At 46.4% G+C, this 24,194-nt stretch overlaps 1 protein-coding gene across 1 annotated transcript in view; it reads right to left on the bottom strand.

Annotated features, from left to right (window-relative positions):
• The window catches only part of MTDH (metadherin), a 41,888-nt gene extending 40,714 nt beyond the window's left edge, over positions 1–1,174 (bottom strand). The window contains exon 1 of the mRNA XM_040354752.1: positions 599–1,174. Coding sequence (XP_040210686.1) covers positions 599–964 — 366 coding nt within the window. The 5' untranslated portion in view covers positions 965–1,174. The remainder of the gene's footprint in view (positions 1–598) is intronic.
• Between the last annotated feature and the right edge of the window lie 23,020 nt (positions 1,175–24,194).

Here is a 24,194-nt window from a genome sequence, read left to right as displayed (position 1 = left end):
AGGGGCTCAGGTGATGTACAGCTCGGGGCGATGTAGGGGGTACAGCTCGGGTGATTTAGGGGCTCAGCTCGGGTGATGTACAGATCGGGTGATTTAGGGGTTTAGCTCGGGTGATGTACAGATCGGGTGATTTAGGGGCTCAGCTCAGGTGATGTACAGCTCGGGGCGATGTAGGGGGTACAGCTCGGGTGATTTAGGGGCTCAGCTCGGGTGATTTAGGGGTTTAGCTCGGGTGATGTACAGATCAGGTGATTTAGGGGCACAGCTCAGGTGATGTACAGCTCGGGGCGATGTAGGGGGCTCAGCTCGGGTGATGTACAGCTCGGGTGATTTAGGGGTACAGATCGGGTGATGTACAGCTCGGGTGATTTAGGGGTACAGATCGGGTGATGTACAGCTCGGGTGATTTAGGGGTACAGATCGGGTGATTTAGGGGCACAGCTCGGGTGATGTACAGCTCGGGTGATTTAGGGGCTCAGCTCGGGTGATTTAGGGGCACAGCTCGGGTGATGTACAGCTCGGGTGATTTAGGGGCACAGCTCGGGTGATGTAAGGGTACAGATCGGGTGATGTAGGTGTACACATTGCCCTCACTCACCTTGGCCTTGTCGGCCGCCTTCTTCTTGCTCTTCTTCTTGGCCTCCTCCAGCCGTCCGGGCTTGGTGGTGAGAGGGGCGGCCTTGGTGATGTGGAGGGCCGGCTCGGTGTCCTCCGCTGTTGCCGCTCTCCTGGTGGGGGAGCCCCGGGATGAGGAGGCGCAGTGTAGCAGTAGGAGGAGGAGAAGCAGAGCCAGGAAGGCCGGCACGGCCAGGAACACCCAGGACGGGTAGAGTTGGGGCTGCAGGCCGAGCTCCACTCCCAGCTCGGTGCGGAGGAGGCCCAGGCCCGAGGTCAGCAGTTGCCTCAGACGGGCCGACACCTCCTCGGCATGCTGGGCCGCCGCCTCCTGCCAGCCGGACACCATGGTGAGGGGATAATGAGCAGCCTTCCTTCCTGCCCGGCCCCGGGAACTCCTGCGAGTGTCAGCAGCCGAGAATGAGAGCCGGGGAGGGGAGAACGACTGGAGAAAAGCCGGCTCCGCCCAGGGCCTAACTTCGCAACGTCATCACTCCGGACCACATCCAGGGGAAGGGGAGACCCGCGACGCCTGCCAGGCAGCCCTGCCTACAGGGCAAAGCGCATGGCAACACCGCCTTGTACTGATTGGACAGTACGGGGCACCTTCCCCAATGGGAACAAGAGCTGAGATCACGTGATGTTCCGCCTTCCGGGCAGAGCCGCTTGGAAGGTAGACGTCTACGAACAGAAAGGCTGGGGCCTGCAGGGAGTGGGTCCGGTCACGTGACTTTGCTCAACTGCTGACGTGGACTCAGCTCAGTGCTGTGTTAGGGAGTGAAGTCCCCCGGAATCAAATGTCAATGATCACTGCAAAAAGTATAAGCGTGAACGTGTATAATAAGCCGCCGAGGGCTGCTTGTAACTTTATCTCGCTTGTGAAAAACATTTTAAACTGCCAGTATGTAACATGGCCGACCAGACACAGGCGTCTTTATATGTGGCCTAAGTATCGCGCCTGCGCAAGAGGCTTGTGTAGACGTCTGTCTTTTGTTTTTTTTATAATTTAAAATAAACTTTATTGAAATAAGTAGTTGTGGACACATTCGCTTTCTGTCACAATAAGTTAAAAAGCCTAACACTGAAATTGAAAGTTGGTGTTTGAGGGGCTCTTTTAATGAATTTATTGAATCTTTTTCATTTATTTTGAATTATAGAATAAAATATTGACTATTTCAGCCATGCCAAAAACCAGGGTTGCGTAAGAGGGAGATATGTTAAGCTACAGGCAATGAATAAATGCTTAGCTCCCAACCGTCCCTGATTTTTAGGGACTGTCCCTGATTTTGAGGTACTGTCCCGGATTTGGAGCAACGTCCCTCTGTCCCTCTTCCCCCCTCATTTTGATCTGATCTATATAGTTTTATATAAAATGCACTTTTTAGCTTTCAAAAGGTGTTTCCCAGTGCTAAACTTTTTATCCCAATTCTAAATTGCTTCATTTGTACATTTTAAAAGCCAATATAAAGGAAAAGTTATGGTAAAAAAGGTCCTTGTGGATTTAATTAACCTTTTATTTGGGTTAATTCTCCTTTAAGGGGGTGTGACAGGGGGCGTGTCCTATGCCTACATACGTTTGATAGTAGGTGTCCCTCATTCCCATCTCAGAATGTTGGGAGCGGAGGTATGTAAATGTATCTTGGGATAGATAATATAAACCAGTGTCTTCCAACTTACATGCGTTCATTTTCAATGGCACGGCAACACACCTTTCATGTACTCACTGCAAGGGTCTCAAACTGGTGGCCCTCCAGCTGTTGTAAAACTACAAGTCCCATCATGCCTCTGCCTGTGGGAGTCATGCTGGTAACTATCATTCTTGCAATGCCTCATTGGACTTGTAGTTTTGCAACAGCTGGAGGGCCGCCAGTTTGAGACGCCTGAGTACTGGGTGTGGTGGTGTGCTACACTGGAAACACTGGGGCATGTCCGATTATTGGAAATTTTTTGTTACTTTGGCAGTCCATAGAAATGAATGGAAGAGAGGGAGTTGTTATTATTCAACATAACGTGTGTGTATTAATGGTGCACAGCCCCTCTGCCTATCAAACTCTATGAGATGCCCACAGTTGCTGGGACTGGATGGAGCATCTCGTGGTACTTAGAGACGGACGCCCAGAACACAGAGGCCGGGATTCAGAGAGATCGGCGCATCTTTAGATCTCATATGCGCTACGCCGACGTAACATTGAGAGGCAAGCCGAGTATTCACAAAGCACTTGCTCCCATATTTACGCCGGCGTAACGTAAATGGGCCGGCGTAAGCCCGCCTAATTCAAAGTAGCAAGGCAATGGGCGTGTTGTATTATAATGAAGCGTGACCCCATGTAAATGCATGGCCGAACGAACGGCGCATGCTCAGAATCACGTCAAATTTACTCCCTAAGATACGCCGGGTCCATTCATGCGACGTGAACATAACCTACGCCCAGCCCCATTCATGTACGACTTACGTAAACGACGTAACATACGACGACGTTTCCGACGTCCATACCTTAACATGACTTACCCCTGCTTTATGAGGGGTAAACTTACGCCGGACGTACGCCTTACGTAAACGGCGTAGCTTACTGCGACGGGCGCAAGTACGTTCGTGAATCGGCATATCTAGCTCATTTACATATTCGACATGTAAATCAACGGAAGCGCCCCTAGCGGCCAGTGGAAATATGCACCCAAGATACGACGGCGTAGGAGACTTACGTCGGTCGTATCTTGCCAAAATTCAGGCGTATCTGCTTTCCTGAATAAGCGTATAGATACGACGGCGCACATTTGGACTTACGACGGCGTATCTGGAGATACGTCGACGTAAGTCCTTTCTGAATCCCGGCCAGACTGTCTGCATTCTGAGCATTCATCCCTGGGTGCATACTGCCCTTAGCCTAGGTTCACACTGCTGAGAATTCAAAATCGCGGTAAAATGCGCGATTTTACCGCGATTTCGCGGCCGCGATTTTGCCGCGATTTCGGCCGCAATTTAATGTAAATCGCGGCCCGAAATCGCAAAAAGTAGTACAGGAACTACTTTTTGAAATCGCAGATGCGGCGTCGCACTGATTAGGACAGTGCCATTGCCGACAATTGCCGCCGATTTGAGATGCGATTTGACATGTCAAATCGCATCTCAAATCGTTCCAAATCGTACCCAGTGTGAACCAGGGCTCAGTGTAAATAATGCTGGGTGCACCGTCCAGCCCCATCCAGACACAGCGGCTGTCATAGAGTGTGACAGGCTGCAGGCAGAGGGACTAGCGGAATTTCCATCAGTGTATAATAAACTTTGAGGTGGGATTTTTCTGGTTAAAGTGGAACTTCACCCAAAAGGGGAAGTTCCGCTTTTCTACTTCCTCCCGCCCTCCTTTCCAATATTTGGATATTCAATTTTTTTGGGAGCAGGTACCTGCTTTTGATGGGTAACCTGCTTCCACCTCTTCCTGGATTGGCAGGCGATCCAAGCAGAAGTTCAACTCTCTCCTCCCTGCCCACAGTGTTTTGGGACACGTCACAGGTTCCAGAAGACCATTCACACAGCAGTGGGAAGCCGATTGTGACTCCTTGTGGCTTCACAGGCGCCTTCCCACTGCGTATGGCAATGCCGGGGACCAGTGGCGGCTGGTGCTCAAAATTTGATTTTTTTTTTATTTCTGAAAAAAAAACACCAATTGCAGCCCCACTGTGCCCATCAATTGCAGCCACTATGCCATCAAACGCAGCCACTGTGCACATCAAATGCAGCCACTGTGCCCATCAAATGCAGCCACTGTGCCCATCAAATGCAGCCGCTGTGCCCATCAAACACAGCCACTGTGCCCATTAAACACAGTCACTGTGTCATCAAAAGCAGCCACTGTGCCATCAAATGCAGCCACTGTGCCCATCAATCGCAGCCACTGTGCCCATCAATCGCAGCCACTGTGCCCATCAAATGCAGCCACTGAATCAAACGCAGCCACTGTGCCCATCAAACGCAGCCACTGTGCCCATCAAACGCAGCCACTGTGCCCATCAAACGCAGCCACTCTGCCCATCAAATGCAGCCACTGTGCCCATTAAATGCAGCCGCTGTGCCCATCAAACACAGCCACTGTGCCCATTAAATGCAGCCACTGTGCCCATTAAACTCAGACACTGTGCCCTTTTAATCGTAGCCACTGTGTACATCAAACACAGCCACTGTGCCCATCAAACGCAGCCACTGAATCAAACGCAGCCACTGTGCCCATCAAACGCAGCTACTGTGCCCATCAAACACAGCCAATGAATCATCAAATGCAGCCACTGTGGCCATCAAACACAGCCACTGTGCCCCATCAAATGTTGCTACTGTGCTTATCAAATTCTACCACTATGCCCATCAAATGCCACCACTGCCCATCAAAAACTACCACTGTGACTTCCCCCACCGGCTCACTGTCTGCCCCGCACTTTCCCTATCTCGGTGGCGGGTCAGGCAGCGGGTGACAGCGGCGAGCTGTGGGACCTTGCAGCGGCGAGCTGTGTCCTCTATGCGTCTCCTCCCCTCCTCCAATAGCTGCGCCTATCCTTTCAGCCAATCAGGTGACAGGTATCAGACCCGCGCTACCTGATTGGTAGAGAGGTGGTTCAGTGTTAGAAAAGCGAATATTCGCTTTTCTAACACACTTGGGAGGACTCTGAGCGCAATGCTTTGCACTCCGAATTCACCTTTTTTGAAGCCTATGATTTTAATCAGGTGCTTCAAAAATACACCCCGCCGCTGTAATTCAGGCACCCGGTGTCCGAAAAGGGTCCGGACGCCTGATTAGGGGGTGGCGACAGCCATGGATAGATTCATACAATGAATGAATCTATCCATTAGTCATAGAGGGGGGTGGCGTGATGGAGGGGGCGGCACCCGTGCACCCTTAATGGACGAGCTGCCACTGCCGGGGACCCTAAGATTGGCGAAGAACCAACTCGGGTAAGGACAGCGCTGGATCCCTTGACAAGTAAGTGTCCCTTTAGTAAAAGTCAGCAGCTACAGTATTTGTATATTTTTGTTAGGGGGGTACTAAATAGCCGCTTTGAGGATTATCATATTACTGGAGAATGTGGCTACCTGCTACTTGCTTTAGCTTTTATTTACATCAGCAGCAAGGTGGTAGTAAAAGTAGACAATTGAGCCAAAGCTTTACCTCCTCATGCCCAGCCACCTACCTAAACATAACCTGCAGCTAAACAGGACCTTACACATGCTGCAGTTACATCAAATACTGCCTGTTGAAGTCAATAGGACCACAACTGCAAGCCGAACTGAACAGGTTCTTAGTTTATAAAAAAAGAAATGTATCAAGCCTATTTTCGGACGACATGATAATCATGCTGACAGACCCCACCCTGTCCCTGACCTCAGTGCAAATGCTATTGCAGAGATTCGGTAACGTGTCTTATTATAAAGTGAATGAACAGAAATCCTACATTTTAGACTTGGGCCTTGACGCCATTACCAGTAATCTACTTAGACACAAATTTCCGTACCCATGGGCGGACTCCGGAATAACATATTTGGGTATCACCCTAACCAAATCCACAAAAAGTCTATTCTCCAGCAACTACACTGAGGCCAAACAAATGCTTATCCGAGAAACATCAAAAATTTCCAAACACAAATTTTCCTGGACAGGCAGGCTTGCGGCTTTCAAAATGATAATACTACCCAGAATACTTTAAATTTTTCGGACCCTTCCTATACCCCTCCCGAACTTATCTCAAGTCTTTACAATCTATCCTGGGACATAACGTCTGGCAGGGTAAAAAACCTAGGTGTAGCCGGGCTAAGACGGTCAAACATAGGTCTGCTGGGGGTATGGGTTACTCCCGACCAAACCTGTACCCATGCCTTTAGAGACGCTGAAACTCCTTACCCCTGACTTGAACATCCCTAACTGGCTTTCTGACAATGTTGACCACATTCATGACTTGCCCCCCCCTAGTGGCTAGCACACCCTTCTCTCAAATTCAAAAGACATTTCATGCACCCATCTCAGACTATTTTACTTACTATAGAATTCAACACTGTCTTCTGGCGAACCCTTCCCTAGACAGCTCCCTGCCGGCAAACCTATGGCGATTTTTCTTCGCTAAAAGTCCATCCGTAAAAGGTATCTCTCTAATATATAATATCCTACAAGAAAAGACATGTTTCCAAACATCAAAACCTCTCACTAACTGGGAATCGGATTTACTTACCCAATTCTCAGACCAACAATGGCTAGTAGCGATCAAATCCACTTACAAATGCACCTCCTGTACTTCTCTCTGGGAACTCTCGCAAAAAACTGATGATGAGATGGTATCTGACACCTTCTAGGTTAGTCAAATTCCAACCTCATACCTCTCCTAACTGCTGGAGAAATTGTAACACCACAGGCACTCTCCTGCACATTTTCTGGTCCTGCCCACATCTTAAGAAACTGTGGGTGGCGGTGGAATCGATGCTTCAAGGAGTGCTAGGACTCCCTATTTCACTGACCCCCCAACTAGCTATTCTCAATCTGACCATCGATGACATACCACCTCCCCTACAACTAGTGACTTCACACATTCTGTTAGCGACTCGACTCTTAATTACTAGGCGCTGAAAATCTGTAGACACCCCCACGTTAGCTGAAGTAGTGAACTTGATCCAAACCCACTGGGCCAGATTCACAAAGCAGATGCGCCGACTTAAATCGAGATGCGCGGCGTAATTGAAAAATGTGCCGCGCGTATCTTTGCGCCGTATCCTCAAAACGAGATACGCCTGAAATCCATTTTTTTCCGTCCTACCTAAAAGAATTACACCGGTGCTTCCTCGCACGCAAAATACGCTAGACACACCGCTGTTTTGATAGGCAAAGATGCAAATGAGGGAGATAAGGCGATCTACAAAATTAAGTGTGTGCGGCGTAGATTACGCCCTGTGCGCTTCTGTTAGTTTCATGGTGTAAAATTACACTTTTATAAAAGGTGCCCTAATTTTACACCAGCCGTGTAAAGGTCAGCTAAAGCAACACCATTAAGGAAGAGCTGAGCACACACACTTGCAGGACAACAATCTGTATGCCAACATGCCAGGGGCATCCATGCGCATAGCTATACTAGTGACTTTAGTAACCGAGGGTACCCCCTCTTCTGAGGGAACAGCAGTCAGGAGACGCCTCGCAGAATGCATCTTTGCACAGTAAACACACACATTATTCATGGCACAATGAGAATGCATGAATGCACACCCACTGTGGTCCCTAGCACAGACACATCACATGCACATCTAATTGGATTAGATCCAAGTACCCCCAATGGTACTTGGGAGCAGTAACGCCACGCCACGGCTCCAATTATGTCACTGTGCATTCATACACCTTTCACACGGACCTGGGATCACTTCTCCCTGGTCCTGGGGATCCCTACTCCACCAAAACTGAGGGTGACACCCTTATTTACTCAGGAATGCCACCCCCACATTCACACATCATTCACACACAATAACCACTTAAGCCCCGGACCAATATGCTACCTAAAGACCCAAGGTGTTTTTACAGTTCGGGACTGTGTCGCTTTAACAGACAATTGCGCGGTCGTGCGACGTGGCTCCCAAACAAAATTGGCGTCCTTTTTTCCCCACAAATAGAGCTTTCTTTTGGTGGTATTTGATCACCTCTGCGGTTTTTATTTTTTGCGCTATAAACAAAAATAGAGCAACAATTTTGAAAAAAATTCAATATTTTTTACTTTTTGCTATAATAAATATCCCCCAAAAACATATATAACATTTTTTTTTCCTCAGTTTAGGCCGATACGTATTCTTCTACCTATTTTTGGTAAAAAAAATCGCAATAAGCATTTATCGATTGGTTTGCGCAAAATTTATAGCGTTTACAAAATAGGGGATAGTTTTATTGCATTTTTATTAATTTTTTTTTTTTACTACTAATGGCGGCGATCAGCGATTTTTTCCATGACTGCGACATTATGGCGGACACTTCGGACAATTTTGACACATTTTTGGGACCATTGTCATTTTCACAGCAAAAAATGCATTTAAATTGCATTCTTTATTGTGAAAATGACAGTTGCAGTTTGGGAGTTAACCACAGGTGGCGCTGTAGGATTTAGTGTACACTTAGTGTGTGTTTACAACTGTAGGGGGGTGTGGCTGTAGGAATGACGTCATCGATCGAGTCTCCCCTATAAAGGGGATCACTCGATCGATGCAGCGCCATAGTGAAGCATGGGGAAGTCGTGTTTACATACGGCTCTCCCCGTTCTTCAGCTCCGGGGAGCGATCGCGACGGAGCGGCTATAAACAAGCTATAAACAAGATATAAAAGCTATAAACAAGATATAAAATAGCCGCGACGTCGTCCCGGATCGCTCCCCGCGGGAACCCGACCGCTGCGTGTAGCGGGGGGGTCCCGATCGGACCCCCGACCCACGTCTAGGCAGGCACGTACAGGTACGTTGATGTGCCTGTCCGTGCCATTCTGCCGACGTATATCTACATGCGGCGGTCGGGAAGTGGTTAAACAAATCATAAGCACAGTATACTAAAAAAAATAATAAAAATCAAAAATCAAAAGTACCCCCAAAAATTTACGGCGGCGGCGTAAGCTACGCCTGGGCCGGCCACAGGCACGGCCACGTCCCACCAGGGGAGACTCCTGGGGGGGGGTGAGCAGGGGAAGGAGGAGCCTCCTGGGGGGGTGAGCAGGGGAAGGAGGAGCCTCCCCTGGTGACTGTCCTCTTGCTGGCCTGCCCTCCAAGGCCACTGCTATCCTGGTCAGACTGAGAGTGAGGGCAGCCGTATTGGCCTGGACAGCCCGGGTATTGTCCTGGACAGCCTGGGTCAGGGCACTCACCTCCTGGGCCACGCCTGTTGTGGCGGTCTGCAGGTCACACAAGCATGTGATGACCGCCAAGGAGTTTGTGGCCACATCAGAGAGTGACTCCTTAATTGAACCCAGGCTGTTCTCTATCTGGGTCAGAGTCTGTTTGATCTGACCCAGATGGCGGGTCTGCCGGGCATTGTCCCTCTGCAGACTGGCCGGCAGACACTCGGCCACCCCCCTGGTCTCATGGGTCGCCATCCTGCCTGCAGCTGAGTCTTGTGGCCTGGGAGGAGGGGAGAGAGAGACCCTTGTGGGTGGAGGCCTGTTGGGGGAGGAGTGGGAGGGGCTACCCCTGATGGTGGCCTGACTGCTGCCAGCCTCAGGGGTAGCCTCAGGGGGAACCACATCCGTAGCCAAAAGGATTTCCCTGGCAATCTCCATATCTTCTTCCTCAGCCTCCCCCTCTCATCCTCCCCCCCCTCAACCTCCTCATGAGGGGAGGTGTGGCCACTCCCCTCCCCTGGGGACTCCTGCCATTCTTGGGACTCTTCTGCAGCCTCTTGTCCTGGGGATGGTGCAGCCTGACCTGATGGCCCAGCAACCTCCTGGCCTGATGGCCCAGCAACCTCCTGGCCTGATGGCCCAGCAATCTCCTGGCCATCTGTGGAGGACACAAAACATTCACAGGTTGGAGGATCCACACACTTGGCACATCTTCCCTTCCCCCACCCACACATGCTAATCACCAGATAGAAAAACCCTAAAATTACCTGGCCTCACAGGAGAATATGATTGAAAGCCAAGCAGGCCCACCACCTGCTGTGGGTGGAAACACGGGCCACTGCCCATTCCTCCTCAGTCAGCCTGACGGAGCAGGGTGGGCCTCCTCCAGTGCCCGTGGCATGCGCATGTATTTTGGCCATCTTGTCCTGGACCAGGCTCTTAAGATCGTTGATCTTCTTTTGAATCCCACCGGGGGTCCTCGTCTCCCCCCCCGCCACATTGATCTGATCCGTAATTTTTTGTATGATCTCCTTCTTCCTGGCCGGGGTGGTGTTCCGGCTCTCAGGGCCATGCAAATAACGCCCATATCGGGTGATGGCCCGAGCAAGTATCTGCTTCTCTGTGGTAGAAAAATTAAGCTTCCTGCGCTTCGGTGCCATAACACCCACCACTCAGCAACAACAAAAAACAAACACAACAAACAAACACAAATACTCACACAACAAACAAACACAAATACTCACAGAAGAAACACACACAAAAATCAAACCACACAAGCAGACAGCTACTACAAATTCAAAAACAAACACGGAAAAAACAAACAGAAAATACAGTCAGAAAAAAAACAATCAGAAAAAACACACAGAAAATACACTAAGAAAAAAAAACACAGCTACTACACTCTACTACTCCTCCAAAACTTTTATCTAACACTAAACTCACCAACACACACCAACAGACGACAGAGCAGAAGCAACTTGCTCTAGGAAAGGGGAACACAGGGATGTACTTTTGCAAGGGAAGTGTGTTTGTCTGGGGCTATTTATACACAGGGCGATTCTAAAACTAAGTACGCTTGGCCTTTTACCTATCTCACTGATTGCGCCAAGCAAAGTTCTGCACATGCCCAGTGAGGTCCAGATTTGTGCGCGCATGCGCAGTACGGCCGGCCCTTCATTTGCATGGGGTCACGGCTCATTACAATGGAGCACGCCCACTTCCTTCCCACTTGCAATAACCCCGCCTTACGCCTCGGGATTTAAGTTACGCTTGCGCAATTTTGGGCGCAAATGCGCTGTGGATACGGCACTTACGACACAAAATTAGGGCGCCGTAACTTAAATGACATAAGTTTTGAGTAACTTAATTTGCGCCGCTGTTTGTGAATCTGGCCCACTCTTCCTACGAGATCATCCTTGCTCGAGGTAAACACACATACACCACAATGCTAGACCTCTGGAACCCGTGGCGACTCTGGTACACTCACAAATGGTTTCACTGACCCCCTCCTTTTTGAATATACTGGATGTTCTTGATGCTCCCACTTTGCCATACTCCTATTATTAAGCTCTTGCATTGCTCTCACCCCCCCCCTCTCCTACCTAGCCTATGCCCCTTCCTCTTTCCCCTCATACCCACCCCTCTTGTTCATATGGATACACTCTGTTGCAACACTACAATTTGGAATGTTTTTAGCTTATGTTGCCTGCTTGTTCTCTTCAATGCGCAAATATCCTTTGTATGTGCACATGATTGGTTTATGTATCCTGTATTGTATATGGGTTTTTGCCCACAGTTTGCATACTATTATACTTGACATATGCTCAATAAAAAATATTTGAAAGAAAAAAGAAATGTATCCATCACCTGTAAGGATCGGTAAGCTGCAATATGTTACATTTTTGTTCTTGGATTTAGATACATTGGGCCAGATTCAGAAAGATCAGCGGATCTTTCTGCTGGCGTAACATATCTCATTTACGTTACGCAGGCGCAAGTTTATCAGGCAAGTGCTTTATTCACAAAGCACTTGCCTGTAAATTTGAGCCGACGTAGCGTAAATCCTCCGGCGGAATTAAAATTCCGTGGGTAGGGGGCGTGTAAAATTTAAATCAAGCGCATCCCCGCACCGAACGAACTGCGCATGCGCCGGCCGCGACAGAATCCCAGTGCGCATGTTCCAAATCACATCGCTATTTGTCAATGAAAGCGACGTGAGCGTAACTTATGCCAAGCTCAATTGTGAATCGACTTACGCAAACGACGTAAAAATTTAAAATTTGCCGCGGGAACGACAGCCATACTTAACATTGGCTGCGCCTCATAGACCCAGGGGTAACTATACGCCGGAAAAAGCCGAATGCAAACGACGTAAAAAAAAAAGCGCCGGGCGGTAGTTCATTTCTGAATCGGTGTAACTACTCATTTGCATATTCCTCGCGTAAAAATACGGAAGCGCCACCTAGAGGCCAGCCTGGAGTTGCAGCCTAAGATCCGACGGTGTAGGACAATTACACCTGTCGGATCTTAGGAATATCTATGCGTAACTGATTCTCTGAATCAGTCGCATAGATACGACCGGCCGAACTCAGAGATACGACGGCGTATCAGGAGATACGCCATCGTATCTCTTTCTGAATCTGTCCCATTGTATAAAAATGTAACATACTGTGAAAGCAGATTTCCATCTATACAGGAAGGGCCAACAGTTCAGCACTATACTATATAATGGCTGCTTTGTGACAGTTACACAAAAAATCATAAACATTGATGAAAGGTTTTATTCCTTTGTGGGTTTTATTCTTTTATTTGCCTATTCGCTATCAAAAGTTGTTCTGCATCTGGTATTCCACTTTTAAATAGATAGCTCCATTCCCCCGACACCCGCAGCCACCTACAGTGAAAACAGTGGAACTCCCTACGCATGTAGAATTGCAGAGCGGGTGCAGCAACAGCAGAGAAATTGCATGGTGAAAAAGACCATGCGATTTCCCCGCGGCCGCATTTTTAAAAAGGTGTACGTACTTTTTTTTTTTTAAATCACAGGCACGGCATCCCATTGAAGTTTATGTACAAAGTAGGGTTGTCCCGATACCACTTTTTTAGGACCGAGTACAAGTACCGATACTTTTTTTCAAGTAGTCGCCGATACCGAATACCGATACTTTTTTTTAATGTCATGTGACCGTTTTCAAACCACAATACAGACCAAAGATATTTTCTTTAGAATTATGAAGAACTGGTACATCATGGTGTGGGGCTGTTTTTTAGCATACGGTACTGGAAAACTACATATCATTGAAGGAGTGATCACTGTCAGTGCAGCTCATCGGTGCCAGTGCCCAAACGTGCAGCTAGCCAGTGCCAGCTATCAGTGCAGATCAGTGCCCATTAGTGCATCAGTGCAGGGAGGCAGCTTATTAGTGCATCTCATCAGTGCCACCCAATCAATGCCAGTGCCACCTATCAGTGCCATCCAATGGTGCCATCCAATTTGTGTTCGATGTCACAAAAAAAAAAAAAAAGTATTCTATTTTGGTATCGGGAGTATTTGCGCGAGTACGAGTACTAGCGCAAATACTCGGTATCGGTCCCGATACCGATACTGGTATCGGTATCTGGACAACCCTAGTACAAAGTGATATTATATTTGTGCTGTGAAAAAATGAACCTGGTAAAAAAAAAGCAGTATATCTGTGCCTTGTGGAAATGTGCAAAATAAACGTGCAGGGCCTCAAAAGTTACATATACATCATGTAAATCAAAAACATATAATGAATGACAATTAAAGTGATCAGCGATCAGTGCTTTGGACTCAGCGATCACAGATTGGGGCAAAGGGCCAATCACAGCGACCCTTTACCCTGTGATCAGCTGTGTCCAATGACAGCTGATCATGAGCTAAACATAAGCCGATTATCGGCATTCCTTTCCTCACGCTTTGACCACCTGCAGGCAGCAGGGCTTGGTGCTACACCTGTCTCTCTCTGGTGCACTAAAACACTGGGAAGGATGTCCGTTTGGGGGATGGCCCTGTGGGCAAGGGGCCATAATGCAGACCTTCACCCAAAAATTAAAGTTACTTACTTTCTTTCTTTTTTTTTTTTTTTTTAACATTCTATTTTTTATTTAGTTATCAGAGCATAAAATAACAAGTAAAGATATTGGGGTAGATTCAGGTATGAGATACGAAGGTGTATCTCCAGATACGCCGTCGTATCTCTGAGTGTGCGGCGTCGTATCTATGCGCCTGATTCTTAGAATCTGTTACGCATAGATTTGACTAAGATCCGACCGGCGTAAGTCTCTTACGCCGTCGTATCTTAGTTGCAATTTTACGCTGGCCGCTAGGTGGCGCTTCCGTATATCTACGCAATGAATATGCAAATTAGGTAGATACGCCGATTCAGAAACGTACGTCCGCCCGGCGCATTTTTTTACGTCGTTTACGTTAAGCTTTTTCCGGCCTAAAGTTACCCCTGCTATATGAGGCGTATCCTATGTTAAGTATGGACGTCGTTCCCGCGTCAAATTTTGTAAATTTTACGTCGTTTGCGTAAGTCGTCCGTGAATGGGGCTGTGCGTAATTTACGTTCACGTCGAAAGCATTGGCTTTTTGCGGGTTAATTTGGAGTATGCGCAATGGGTTACTTTAACGGACGGCGCATGCGCCGTTAGTCAAAAACTTCATTTACGTGGGGTCATGTTTTATTTGCATAAAACACGCCCACCTCTTCACAATTTGAATTAGGCACGCTTACGCCAGCAGATTTACGCTATGCCGCTGTAACTTAGGGCGCAGGTTCTTGGTGAATACAGAACCTGCCTCACTAAGTTACAGCGGCGTAGCGTATCTGAGATACGCTACGCCCGCAGATAAATAAGCCATTCTACCTGAATCTACCCCATTAAGTATAATGTAAAAATCTGACCAGTTTCTGGAAAAAGTTACCTTCTTTCTTTTCCTCTCTCCCAGCCTGTAAGAAATTATGTATTATGGATAGCATTTATTTTTGGCGGTACCCACCCCCATTTTCTTGTTCCTCACCTAGGCAAGGATGTTTTTTTCTTAACCTGACCCCTTCTTTTCTGCCTTCAGCCTCCCGGGATAATGTTACACATCACAGGAGCAGCAAGACTAGTCTTATGGCAGGCTATGTCTCAATAATGCGCAGTAGGGAGTTGGATCATCAAATAGATTGTTCCCTAAGCCAGAATGGCTGTGTGACGGAACAGGAACCCTAGGAACGTAGAAGACAGCATTTGACTACATGGACTGTTTCTTAGAAGTCAGCAGCTACAGTACGTTAAGCTGCTGAATTTTGATTTTCCCATTTTCGAATGAGGTTTCCAAAGAAGTTATGTGTTCATTTTCTAGCAATTCTCTTACTGGCCACTTGCAGCAGAATTGCAAGGGTAACATAAGCCTAAAAGTAAATAGTCACAGTCTAAAAAAAATAAGTTTAAAATTAATTAATTTATTAAAATAGTTAGAAAAACCTTTCTCAACCTTTTCAACACACTTTCTAGGCTCAGGGAACCCCTGCTAAAAATGACAATATCTACAACTCATGATACATTAGTGCGATGGTCAGTGGGAAGAATGCTCCTTACACTTGTGGGAAGAATTACTCCTTACAGATAGCTAAAAAGATCATTGGTGTCAGTGCGAACTTATCTGAGAGACAGAAATTGCTTATTGCTCAAGGAGCCCCTAACAACCTCTGGAGGAACCCTGGGGTAGATTCAGATAGATTAGCGGATCTTTAGATCCGCGTAATCTATCTGATTTACGATCCGCCAGCGCAAGTTTGAGAGGCTAGTGCAGTATTCAGAAAGCACTTACCTCGAAACTTGCGCCGGCGGATCGTAAATCCCCCGGCGGAATTCAAATTCCGCGGCTAGGGGGAGTGTAGTATTTAAATCAGGTGCGTCACCGCGCCGATTTAACTGCGCATGCGCCGTCCGCAAATTTTCCCGGCGTGCATTGCTCCCAATGACGTTGCTAGGACGTCATTGGTTTCGGCGTGAAAGTAACTTGCGTCCAGCGCTTTTCTGAATCGACGTACGCAAACAACGTAAAAATTAAAAACTCGGCGCGGTAACGACGGCCATACTTTAAAATAGGATACCCCTCACATAGCAGGGGTAACTATACGCCAGAAAAAGCCGAACGCAAGCGACGTAACAAAAAGCGACGGGCGTTCGTTTCAGAATCGGCGGAAATCGGCATTTGCATATTCGTCGCGTAAAAAAAACGGAAGCGCCACCTAGCGGCTGGCGGGGAATTGCAGCCTAAGATCCGACGGTGTAAGCCACTTACACCTGTCGGATCTTAGGGAGATCTATGCGGAACCTGATTCTATGAAACAGCCGCATAGATCCGACCGTCGGATCTCAGGCCCCGTACACACGACAGAGTTTCTCGGCAGAATTCACAGAGAAACTCGGTCAAAACCCGGATTCTGCCGAGAAACTCTGTCGTCTGTACAGTTTTGGATCGATGGAGCCGCCGAGGAGCTCGACGAGAAAATAGAGAACATGTTCTCTATTTTCTCGTTGTTCTATGGGAGAAGGCGGCCCGCCGAGCTCCTCGGCGGCTTCATCCCAAAACTCGACGAGGAACTCGACGTGCCAAGCACGTCGAGTTCCTCTGTCGTGTGTACGGGGCCTCAGAGATACGACGGCGTATCAGGAGATACGCCGTCGTATCTCTATCTGAATCTCCCCCCCTGAGTTTGAAAGTTTCTTCAACCTTACAGCTGATACAGATATAGTTAGGTTCTGTTAGGTCAATGAATTCATTCATTTTTTGGGATTCTTTTTTTTATCATATGTGGCTAACAGACTTTGAACAGTACTGGAAAATAAATATCTAGAAAACCAAATTTATTGCAAATAGACTTACACCTACAGTATTTTTTCCATATTCATTCGGATCAAGTAGGCTTTATTATGGGTTGAGAAGCTAGAAATAATATACTGAATGGATATTATTGGAATATGCTCAGAAACACTCCATCCCATCCTGTTTTCATTCAATAGATGCTGAAAAGGCATATGACAGGGATGGATGGTGTTTTCTTGAAGAAAACCTGAAGCACTTTGGGAATAGGCCTTCAACTTCTTCAGAAAATGATGGCTTGAATGAGAGCCAGAATATGTACAAATGGAATTCTTTGAGAACCCTATAATGATTTGAAATGGTACCCAACAGGGATGTCCTTTATCCCCTTTGTTATACAGTATGTGTTAGTAATAGAACATTTGAACACAGCCATTCGTAATAATATGGATATTAAAGGGATCCAGGTTAAGGAAAAAGAATATAAAATGTCAGTCTACGCTGTTGACTTACTGTTGTACAGTATGGGCCAGATTCACGTAGGGAGCGCGTATTTGTGTGCGGGCATAGCGTATCCTATTTACGCTACGCCTCCGCAACTTTGACAGGCAAGTGCAGTATTCACAAAGCACTTGCTCCGTAAGTTGCGGCGGCATAGCGTACATTGGCCGGCGTAAGCCCGCCTAATTCAAATGTGGAAGATGTGGGCGCGTTTTATGTAAATTTTTTGTGACCCCACGTAAATGACGCTTTTTCCGAACGGCGCATGCGCCGTCCGTGAAAGTATCCCAGTTCGCATGCTCCAAATTAACCAGCAAATAGTCAATTGCTTTCGACGTGAATGTAAATTACGCACAGCCCTATTCGCGAAAGACTTACGCAAACGACGTAAAACGTGAAAAATTTGATGCGGTCCCGACGTCCATACTTAACATTGGCTGCGTCTCCTATAGCAGGGGTAACTATACGCCTGAAAATGCCTTACGTAAACGGCGTATCTTTACTGCGACGGCCGGGCGTACGTTCGTGAATAGGCGTATCTCGCTGATTTACATATTCTAGGCGTATCTTAGCAACATTTATGCGTATCTCAGTTTGAGCATACGCTTAAAGTTGCGACGGCGCGGATTCGGACTTACGATGGCGTATCTACTGATACGCCCCTCGTAAGTCTTTATGAATCCGGGCCTATATTACTAACCCTGTAGTGACCATAACAAACCTTATTTAAGAACTTAACTGTTTTGGAGCAGTGAGTAATTTTAAAGTTAATTATGATAAATCTGAAGCTTTAAATATTTCATTACCAATTAAAATTCAATATCTTCTTTAAAAAATGTTTCTTTTAGATGGCAAAAAGCATCCATTAAATATTTAGGGATATATCCCCCGACATTTGACTAAACTTTAGGAACTACAGTGCCTTGAAAAAGTATTCATAACTTGAAATTTTCCACATTTTGTCAGGTTACAATCAAAAAACTTAAATTTATTTTATTGGGATTTTATGTGATAGACCAAAACAAAGTGGCACATAATTGTGAAGTGGAAGGAAAATGATAAATGCTCTTCAAAATGTTTTACAAATAAATATGTGAAAAGTGTGGCGTGGATTTGTATTCAGCCCCCTTAAGGGCTCTTTCACACGTCCGTTCCGTTCGTCCGTTTTTTGGACGTCCGTTAACGGACCGCAATGCTTCCCTATGGGCAAGCGTCCGTTAGCGGATGAGCATCCGCTAACGTCCGTTAGCATCCGTCTGCGTTCAGTTCCGTTTTTTTTGACGGAAGAAAACCCTATTTTTCTTCCGTCTAAAAAACGGAACGGACGAAAAACGGACGTTAACGGATGATCCGTTTCGCTAACATCCGTTTTTCTATGTAAAAAGCCCCAAAAAAAACGGATGAAAAAACGGATGAAAAAACGGATGGAAAAACTGATGCAAAAACTGATGGAAAAACTGATGAAAAACTGACGAAAAACTGATCAACTGATGAAAAAAAAACTGATCTGAAAAACTGAACGGACGTGTGAAAGAGCCCTTACTCTGATACACTAAAATCTAGTGGAACCAATTGCCTTCAGAAGTCACCTCATTAGTAGAGTCCACCTGTGTGTAATTTAATCTCAGTATAAATATATCTGTTCTGTGAAGCCCTCAAAAGCTTTCCTCTCCTGAGGAAGTCACGTGTAGTGACGAATACGCATAAGAGTCCACTGAGAGGTACCGGAGGTGACGTTGGCGTACTACTGCCCCTCTTTTTACATGCCTGATTTTATTTTTAACCATGTGAGTACCTTTGTGTATTTTTTCTGCTGATTACAAATTTTAAAACGGTATCACACTATTGGGGTTTTATCCCTCTGGGTGCGAGTTATTGGCCATCCCAGGACGTGACTCCCAAGAGGGATCTGTGTTTCCTTGAACTAGAGTCTATTTGGATGACCATCCATACAGATACAGATTTGATTGGATCTATATGCTGTTACCTTACAGCAGTAAGGTAAGGGGACAGACATCCTCACTCACCTTAAAAGGATCACTGGATATCCATCCTTTCTTCACATTATATGTTTGGATCTACACCAGCACTTTTTATTTTTGGACTTTCGATTATTATTCAGATTTCCGTTTATATTATTTAAGCTTTGCTCTATGGACCTTTCATCACAAGCTTATTACTGAGCATATCACAGTTATTTGGGTGTTGTGTTACACACATTGTATATCTTTATTTGCACTTTTTATCACTTATTTTAGTGTGTATTTCATTATATCAAGAAGAATTTATGAAGTTATGTATTAGCACTTATACATAGCATTGCCATACTTCTGTCAGTCAGTTCACTGATCGTTTTGATGCCATTTTGTTTGTACTGTTCCCAATCACAGACAGACCACCCTGCACTTCCTTTTTTCACCTTTCCCATCCCCCGCTTACAGCGCAGCACTATCTTCCCCTTATTAATATCCTACGGTCTGACACACCTTTCAGTGCCGCAGCTGTACCCTCCCTCCCCCACCCCCCCTTTGATAGCGCGGTAATACCCACTCTTTCACCCTCAAAGGCTTGTTAGAGAAACTTAGTGAACAAATTGTATCCTGAAGGCCAAGGAACATACCAGACAGGTCAGGGATAAAGTTGTGGAGAAGTTTCATGCAGGGTTAGGTTATAAAACAATATCCCAAGCTTTGAACATCTCACAGAGCACTGTTCAATCCATCATCCGAAAATGGAAAGCGTATGGCACAACTGCAAACCTACCAAGACATGGCCGTCCACCTAAACTGAGAAGGAGAACATTAATCGGAGAATCAGCAAAGCGGTCCATAGTAACTCTGGAAGAGCTGCAGAAATCCACAGCTCAGGTGGGAGAATCTGTCCACAGGACATCTATTAGTCGTGCACTCCACAAATCTGGTCTTTATGGAAGAGTGGCAAGAAGAAAGCCAATTTAGAAAGAAAGCCATAGGAAGTCCTGTTTACAGTTTGCGAGAAGCCATGTGGCAGATAAAGCAAACATGTGGAAGAAGGTGCTCTGGTCAGATGAGACCAAAATGTTACTTTTTGGCATAAAAGCAAAACACTATGTGTGTGTAGCACTACCCCCGATAGAGCTGCTGGTTAGTTTTGCCCCACTACCCCACTGTTCCCTGTGTTAGCTCAGAATCTAGGGTTAATCAAATCTCAAAAACACGGTTGCCAGTCACTGAGTCTTTTCCAAAGGCTTTTTATTAAGCATTGACAGAACAAGGGGAATGGAGGGCGAGGGAAAGTTCAGGTACCTTTCTGTATATCAATGAAACCTTGAGATCCCTGAGTCAGGTACACTCACTGTCGTTGGATCTTGCTCACCTGGACAGGCCTCTGCCACAGATCTGGCAGCCGGAATGATGCACGAACAGTCAAAAAGTAAAGGTCTCTGCCACAGAACTTATAGTAACAATAGCTGCTGAACGATCTTCTGCCACAGGATCTAATAATCAGAATTTTCCTCAGTAAACTCAGTTGCACAGTATGAAAAAGTTCCTTTAAGCCGACCATATATTTATTTGTAAAAACTTTTGAAAAACATTTATCATTTTCCTCCCACTTCACAATTATGTGCCACTTTGTGCTGGTCTATCACATAAAATCCTAATACAATACAATAACATTTTTGGTTGTTACATGACAAAATGTGGACAATTTCAAGGGGTATGAATACTTTTTCTTTACGCCTGAAAACGCCTTATGTAAATGGCATATCTTTACTGCGACAGGCGAGCGTATGTTCGTGAATAGGCGTATCTCGCTGATTTACATATTCTAGGCGTAAATCAGCGTACACGCCCCTGGCGGCCAGGGTAAATAGACAGCTAAGATACGACGGCGTAGGAAGACTTACGCCGCTCGTATCTTAGCAACATTTAAGCGTATCTCAGTTTGAGCATATGCTTAAATGTAGGACGGCGCAGATTCAGAGTAACGACGGCGTATCTACTGATACACCGTCATAACTCTACCTGAATCTGGCTATATATGTTTTGGTACATATGTTAGTGCTATATGGTTGATAAACAATTGGATAGATTTCTAGATATTAGGGGGGTAATCCACAAAAGGGATACGCCGGCATATCTACTGATACGCCGTCGTATCCCTGTTTCTATCTATGGAACTGATCCACAGAATCAGTTTACCATAGATAGGCAGAAGATCCGACATGTGTAATTGAATTACACTGTCGGATCTTAAGGATGCAATTCTAGGCCGGCCGCTAGGTGGCGAGGCCATTGCGGTCGGCCTAGAATATGCAAATGAACACTTACGGCGATCCACGAACGTTCCGACGGGCCCGTCGCTCTAAATCTACGTCGTTTACGTCGAGTTACGCCGCGTAAAACTAGGGCTGAGCCCTAGTTCTCTTAAGCCATGTTAAGTATGGCCGTCGTTCCCGCATCGAAATTTAAATTCTACGTCGTTTGCGTAAGACATTCGTGAATGGCGCTGGATGCCATTTATGTTAACGTCTAAGCAAATGACGTCGGAGCGACGTCAGCGCAATGCACGTCGGGTAAGTTCCCCGACGGAGCATGCGCAGTACGTCCGGCGCGGGAGCGCGCCTAATTTAAATGGGACTCGCCCCATTAGATTCGGCACACCTTGCGCCGGACACATTTAAGTTACACCGCCGCAAATTTCAAGGTAAGTGCTTTGTGGATCGGGCACTTAGGGAGAAATTTTGCGGCGGTGTAACTTAAATCGGAAGATTTAAGTTGCGCCCGATATTTGTGGATTTGGCCCTAGGTATTTAATTTTCCAGTACTGTGCACTCTGTCCAAAGGCTGTTAAAAAAAGAATCCCAAAAAATGAATGAATTCATTGACCTAACAGAAATTTTAGATATAAAAAACGACATCTGTATCAGTTGAAAGGCTACCATTCTAACAAACTTTCTCACTTTCTAACTCAGGGTTTCTAAACCAGAATTCCATGGATCCCTGCCTAGGGTTCCTCCAGAGGTTGTAGGGGCTCCTTGAGCAATGAGCAATTTCTGCCCCTTTTTAGATAAGTTCCCACTGAGACCATTGATCTTTTTAGCTATCTGTTATGCCCCATACACACGATTGGATTTTCCGTCAGAAAAATCTTGGATGTTTTTTCCGACGGAATTCCGCTCAAGCTTGGCTTGCATACACACGGTCACACAAAAGTTCTCTGAAGTTTCGGCCGTCAAGAACACGGTGACGTACAACAGTACGATGAGCCGAGAAAATTAAGTTCAATGCTTCTGAGCATGCGTTGAATTGTTTCCGAGCATGCGTCAGAATTTTGCGTGTTGGAATGGCTACAGACGATCGGATTTTCCAATTAAAATTTTTTCCGTCGGAAAAATTGAGAACCAGCTCTCAATCTTTTGATGGCGGAAATTCTGACAGCAAAAGTCCAATGGAGCCTACACACGGTCGAAATTTCCGTTTAAATGCTCACATCGGACTTTTGCTGTCAGAAAATCCAATCGTGTGTACAGGGCATAAGGGGGTAATTCTTCCCAATGACCACATGTGTAAGGAGCATTCTTCCCACTGACCATCACACTAATCCAGTGGTTCTCAACCTTACTAGTGCCGTGACCCCTTGATAAAATTTCCCAAGTTGTGGGGACCCCTAACAGTAAAAAAAAATTGTAGCATGGGTTGTCGGCACCCAAGACAAGTAATTTGCCCCTTCCACTCCCCTTCTGGTACATTTTAGGATGTGCCACGGTTTCTCTTTGTTCTCCTTTCTTTCCCTTTTATCTCTCACTATCCTATTTTCTTATTTTGTTTCCCCCCCTTCCCTCTCTCTAGACATCTTTTTTGTCCATTCTATTATTCTTTCTCTCCTTTTCTTTGTCCCACTCTTTTTTTCCTCTCCCTTCCATGCAGGGCCGGACTGGGAATGAAAACCAGCCCTGGAAATAATTTCATACCAGCCCCATAACATTATTATACCAGCCCCACAGCATAACGTCAGAGAGAGAGAGAGGGGGGTGCAACAATATGAGAGAGAGAGAGAGAGAGAGATGCAATGCTCTGCAGGCCAAAACAACTATAAATGCACATTTATTTTTACCTGAAAAATAAAAAATTAATAAAAAATCCACGAGAGAGAGAGAGACAGAAAGGGGACTGCAATGGTGAGAGAGAGGGTGCATTGCTCTGTAGGCCAAAACACTTATAAACACAAATTTTTACCTGAAAAAAAAAGTTTGATTAAAAAAAAAAAAAAGAAATCCACGAGAGAGAGCCAAAGAGGGGCTGCAATGGTGAGAGAGAAAGGGAGGTGCAATGCTCTGCAGGCCAAAACAAATTATAAATGCACATTTTTATTTAAAAATAAATCCATGAGAGAGCAAGAGGGGCCGGGGGGGCCATGGTGAGAGAGAGAAAGAGGGGTGCCATGGTGAGAGAGAAAGGGGGGTGCAACAGTGAGAGAGGGTGCGCAACGGTGAGAGAGAGGGTGCTCAACAGTGAGAGAGAGGGTGCGCAGCGGTGAGAGAGAGGGTGCGCAGCGGTGAGAGAGAGGGTGCGCAGCGGTGAGAGAGAGGGTGCGCAGCGGTGAGAGAGAGGGTGCGCAGCGGTGAGAGAGAGGGTGTGCAACGGTGAGAGAGAGGGAGTGCAATGGTGTGAGAGAGAGGGAGTGCAACGGTGTGAGAGAGAGAGAGGGTGCAACGGTGTGAGAGAGAGAGAGTGAAACGGTGAGAGAGAGGGTGCAACGGTAAGGGGGAGGGTGCAACGGTGAGTGGGAGCATGCAACGGTGAGTGGGAGCGTGCAACGGTGAGAGAGAGAGTGAGAGTGCAACGGTGAGAGAGTGAGAGTGCAACGGTGAGAGAGTGCAATGGTGAGAGAGAGAAAGAGGGGTGCCATGGTGAGAGAGA

Source organism: Rana temporaria, chromosome 5 (genome assembly GCF_905171775.1).
Source record: "Rana temporaria chromosome 5, aRanTem1.1, whole genome shotgun sequence".
Lineage (NCBI taxonomy): Eukaryota > Metazoa > Chordata > Amphibia > Anura > Ranidae > Rana > Rana temporaria.
The sequence above is the reverse complement of the archived record's forward strand: the minus strand, read 5'-3'. Positions and strand labels throughout refer to the sequence as shown.